This window comes from Belonocnema kinseyi, chromosome 5 (genome assembly GCF_010883055.1).
Source record: "Belonocnema kinseyi isolate 2016_QV_RU_SX_M_011 chromosome 5, B_treatae_v1, whole genome shotgun sequence".
NCBI classification, from domain to species: domain Eukaryota; kingdom Metazoa; phylum Arthropoda; class Insecta; order Hymenoptera; family Cynipidae; genus Belonocnema; species Belonocnema kinseyi.
Window position 1 is genome coordinate 104,594,937 of NC_046661.1, and position 5,389 is coordinate 104,600,325.

The window sequence follows — 5,389 nt, forward strand, 5'->3', positions numbered from 1 at the left end:
GCGTCGCCTGTTTTCTTACAAAATGGATATTTCCCTCAATTTTCAATGAATTGACCTAAAAATTTCAGGAAATCTTCTTCCAATATTAAGGAACAAATGTCTGACTGTAAGTTGTTTCAACTTCGAAGTTCACTCGATACTTTTCTTCGTTGAAGCTAAGAAAACGTGCTTACCATCAGGTCTCCATTTGCAATTAATTATTATCAAACACTTAGCGTTTTTAACTTAATTATCCACATCTTAGGAATCGCTAGGGTATAATGCATGTGTATACCAAATTTCAGAAAGTTTCGATAATATTTGTTTGAGTTGAGACGATTTATGTTTAAAAAAATAATTAAATTTGGCAACATTTTCTAATCACTTTTTCCCTTTTATTATCGAAAATATAAATCGGATTGAAAAACTCTAAAGGAAAAAAAGTTTCATCTTGTCATTCTCTACAAGAAAATATTTTCATAAATTTCATTTTTTGAATTTCGAAATTTTAATATAACAAGACGTTCGGACAATACTTTTTCGCGTTTTCGAGCGTTCGGACCCTTTTCGTTTCTGGCCACTCAATTATCGACTTATCTCGTTTTGCAATTAAATATTAATAAACAATCAGCGATTTTTAATTGTTCCGTGAATTCTTAGGCAGCGCTAGTATTTTGAATAAGTCCTATAAATATTAACTCATTTCAATAATATTTATCCGAGTTAGAAAGATTTAAGTTTTAAAACTTAATTCAAACAGAGAGAAACTTTTATTCGATATTTCGCTTTTATTATTAAAAATAAACATTTGACAAAAAATATTCTAATATGAAAAAGTTTAATTTTATTATTCTCTACAATTCTACATTTCAAAAAATTGATTTTTCGATTATGAGAATGTTCTTTTTTTGACACTCGGACAAAATACTTTTACGCTTGTTCGAGCGCCGAGCTGATTCTGGCACCCGGCACACAGTGGGGAAAAAACACATTTTTTGGACAAAAATCGACTGACAGTGCAATACTTAACGGATTTTGATTTTTCTTTTTTATAATCGACCATCAGGCTTCCAGGTATAACATTAAACTGTGCAATTTTTATTTTTACTTAACTGAAATTTGTTATTTAACAACAAACTTACAACTTTTTGTTGCTAAACTTTTCCATGATACCATTTCTTCTAAGACTTTGAAATTCATTAAAAAAGGTTATAAATCAATGTAAATTCTAACTAGAAATAATTTATTAGTGGGTTAGAGTAACAAAAAAAATTAATAATGCTATAAACAATTTAATTAACAAAAGTTACTTTTTTGTGATTTGCAATGATTAGCTAATTTTAACCCATAACTTTTGTATAAAGTATCTCTGATAATGATGTGCGCTTAAAATCAGTTAAGAATAGCTAATGATTGCCAATTATTTAAATAATTTTTATTAGCAAATTCACATTTTGACAATTTTTTTGATGAAACGGCTTGATTTTTTTTTGCGGAATCAACTTCAAATGTTTAGCCTAATACTATTGGCGATCATATTTTTCACAGTGACCAAAAATGTTAATTATTTAAACTATTTTTAAAAACAAATGCACATTTTGACCATTTTATGATGAAAAGGCTTGATCTTTTGCGGAATCAACTTAAAATGTTTTGCCTAAGACTCCATGCTATCATGTTTTTCATAGTTTAGGTTTCATGTTTCGAATTAATTTCGCAAAAAAATCAAGCCTATTAATGAAAAAAAATGGTCAAAATGCGCATTTTGTTTATAGAAATTGTATAAATAATTAACATTTTTTGATCACTATGAAAAATATCATAGTAAGGAGTCTTAGAAAAAAAACATTTTAAGTTGATTCCGCAAAAAGAATCAAGCCTTTTCATCAAAAAATGGTCAAAATGTGCATTTGTTTATAAAAACTGTTTAAATAATTGGCAATCATTCGCTATTCTTAACTTAGTGTAAGTGCACATCATTATCTGAGATACTTTATACAAAAACTATGGGTCAAAATTAGCTAATCATTGCAAATCACAAAAAAAATGACTTTTGTTAATTAATTTGTTTATAACATTATTTAAAAAAATTGTTTGTTACTCTAACCCACTAATAAATTATTTCTTGTTAGTTTTTACATTGATTTATAACCTTTTTTTAATGAATTTCAAAGTCTTAGAAGAAATGGTATCATGGAAAAGTTTAGCTACAAAAAGTTGTAAGTTTGTTGTTAAATAACAAATTTCCGTTAAGTAAAAATAAAAATTTCAACATTTAATGTTATACCTGGAAGCCTGATGGTCTATTATAAAAAATCAAAATCAAAATCCGTTAAGAATTGCACTGTCAGTCGATTTTAGTCCAAAAAATGTGCTTTTTCTCTCACTGCAGCTCAATTGTAAAACTTCATCGAGATAATTTGTAAATCTTATTCAAATATACTTAAAAAAACGCTCTAAACTTACGCATCTCTTGAAAACGAAAATTTCATATTTTTAAAAATCATCCAACTTTTTGAATTTTGGTCTAATTAACAAATTTCATGAGCATAATTTCGAAATACATATATTTTATATCTAGTAGAAATTTGGATTGATATTTCTTAACCTATTAAAAATAAATTGTGTTCCTTTCTTTGAAAACTTTCAAATGTTGAAAACATGTAAATTTTTAAATTTTTATCGAAATTAAAAATGTCATTAGCATAATTTGCAAGTCTTTTTGCCGTGTACCAGAAAATTTGAAGAAAAAAATTAAAACTCGAAAAATTAAACTGAGATAGTTTTGAAATATAATCGCTATCTAGTGAAAAATTTAAATGAAATTCCGTAATCAGAAAAATATTTTTTCTATTTTTTGAGAACTTTTTCAAAATTTTTAAAAGTAGATAACTTTTCTAATTTTCATCGAAATTGAAAATTTATTTCGATAATTTGCAAGTCTTCTATCCATCTATAAGAAACTTTGACTAAAATTTATCAAATTCAAAGAAAACAAATTTTAATTTTAAAAATGTTCTAAATTTTGTAATTTTTGTTGGAAATATCTGCTTAACGAACTTAACATTTCAAAGGATGACTTGGTTAGACTTTGAAGTAGTTATGAATACAAAAATCCGCTCATTTTTCCCAAATTCCATGACTTTTCCTGAAGTTTTTCGAAATTCCCTGATTTCCCCAGCTTTCCAGGTCTTGCAGCAACCCCGAAAATAGAGTCAAATACTTTACGTAACATTTAAATATCGTATTTTTTATTATTTTGTCATATCTATCTCAGACTACTTAACAAATCTGTTAACTAATCTAGACGTTATCACAACTTTTTGGCTTAGTTTAAAAAAGGAGATTCTTATAAATTGTTACAACTAAATTATTCACAGCTTGGGTTTTTGTCGTTGAAAAATATCTTTAAGAATGTTATTTAAATTATGGTTTAAGTATTTAAGACCAGCTTTGGAGTATTATGCTATATTGCTAAATTGTTGCAGAACTGAAGAGATACTCTGTGAATGTGTACCATTGCTAGATTCTGATTTATAATTCTATCAATTTGAATATTTAGTATGTCTTTGAGACATACTAAAAGTAGAAGACTAGTACCAATCAATATTGAGACGTTAATTTAATTATAGTTGCTTATCTGTAGATCTCTTTTCATTTTATCATTTACCCTGCACGTACCGATGCATTCGATAAAGGTTTTCCCTATCTAAAAACTCCTAATTTTTTCATAATAAATATAAAATAAATATAGCCACGAGACTTATATGCAGTGATTGTACAATATCTTTTGGCGACACTCCATTGCAGTAGTGAGTTGTGCAGCGACAGTAGGTTGCTGGACCGGTTGGCGAATTTTTATCTATGCCTTTGGAACAACCTGGCTCATAAATATATCTTTTTATATTGTCTCTAATCACCCATTCTCTATCGCGAAGATGATGTTGTTGCTCATTTTGTGGAGCACAGCCACGATGAACGACTCTTGTTATTGTTGCTGCAAAACAAAAAATATTTAAGTAAATTACATCTTTGATTTTTTTTTCTCGAAAGATATCGTCATTAATTGACCCAAGTATCATGACTGTAAAGAAGATTTTTCAATTGGCATTAGGGTCGATAAAAAGTAAAGGAGATGGAATGAAACCTACTGAGTATAAGTGTTTAAAAATGCATTATTTGTTTCATAAATATTGATACAAATTAGTTATCTGCTTTATAACTGTTGATTTATTACTCAAGCTTTGGCCCCTATCCGTGGCCAGAACAAAATTATTAAATGAAATTTGTATGTGTTTGTAAAAATAAAATTAATCAAGTTTCAACCTCTATCCGTGGTTGAGATGCATTAAATTAACTGCAAAATTTTATAAATTTAGAAAAAAGTTTTTTGTTGTCGAAAATATATATATTATAATGAATTTAGTTCATTTAGACTTTATTGACGAGTCGGATGAGTCAGTCAAAGACGAAACATAAAAAATCTAATTTTTATTTTTGAAAAATATATAAATATTACTTAAAAATTAATTGCACAACAAAAATAACTATCATCGATCCTAATTCCAATTAAAAAAATTTCTTTACAACAATTATTTAGCTTTTATTCGACAGTAGATCAATTTCATATGAAATCGGAAGAACTGATCCTGGTGATGTTATGACATTTTTTGAGGCTCAAGTGTACATTTTTCTAGGTAGAAAATTATCTATTCCAGTTGAAACTTGAACTATTTTGTTGAAAATTGTTTTTTTTTTCTTATGATTGAAAATTAATTTTTTTACTGAAATTGTAACTATTCCATTTGAATATTCCATCATTTTAGTTGAAAATTTATCACTGATTGAAGATTCTTTGTTGTTGAAAATTTATAACATATCATTTTTCAAATCAAAAAGAGGAATTTTCAAACCAAGAAAAATTTTTCAGTCCACAAAGAAAAAAAAATGTGATCCAAAATATTAAATTTTAAAGCCAAAAAAAAAGAAAAAAAATTTTCAACAAAACAGTTGAGTTTTCAACTTAGAAATATAATTTTTAACAGAAAAAATATTTTCTAACAGATCAGTGAATTTTTAAGCAAAAATAGAAAAGTTACATTTTCAATTTAAAAATTAATTTTCAACCAAAAAAGGCCGTGTCTATGGGAACCTTAATTTCGGTACAGATAGAAATGAAAAGGGAATAGAGCCTAAAATCTACTCGTAATATTTATATTCAATGTTAACAAAACATATAAACTACCAAAAATACATGGGTATAAAAAAATGTAGATATTTCGAAATGTTAACGAAACTAGGAAAAATTAGGAATGCCCAATCGACGCAATTATTAAATTCCCGAAATTAAATAATTACTGAAATCTTACAACCGGAATTGTAAAAATTTTAAATATTCGAAATTCGTAAA

The 5,389-nt window shown here is 26.9% G+C and overlaps 2 protein-coding genes across 2 annotated transcripts in view; one reads left to right on the forward strand and one right to left on the reverse strand.

Annotated features, from left to right (window-relative positions):
- The window catches only part of LOC117172444 (rabankyrin-5), a 52,437-nt gene that overhangs the window by 10,953 nt on the left and 36,095 nt on the right, over positions 1 to 5,389 (forward strand). The gene's annotated exons all lie outside the window — the stretch shown is intronic.
- LOC117172445 overlaps positions 3,209 to 5,389 on the reverse strand; it is a 10,732-nt gene continuing 8,551 nt past the window's right edge. The window contains exon 3 of the mRNA XM_033360389.1: positions 3,209 to 3,976. Coding sequence (XP_033216280.1) covers positions 3,708 to 3,976 — 269 coding nt within the window. The 3' untranslated portion in view covers positions 3,209 to 3,707. The remainder of the gene's footprint in view (positions 3,977 to 5,389) is intronic.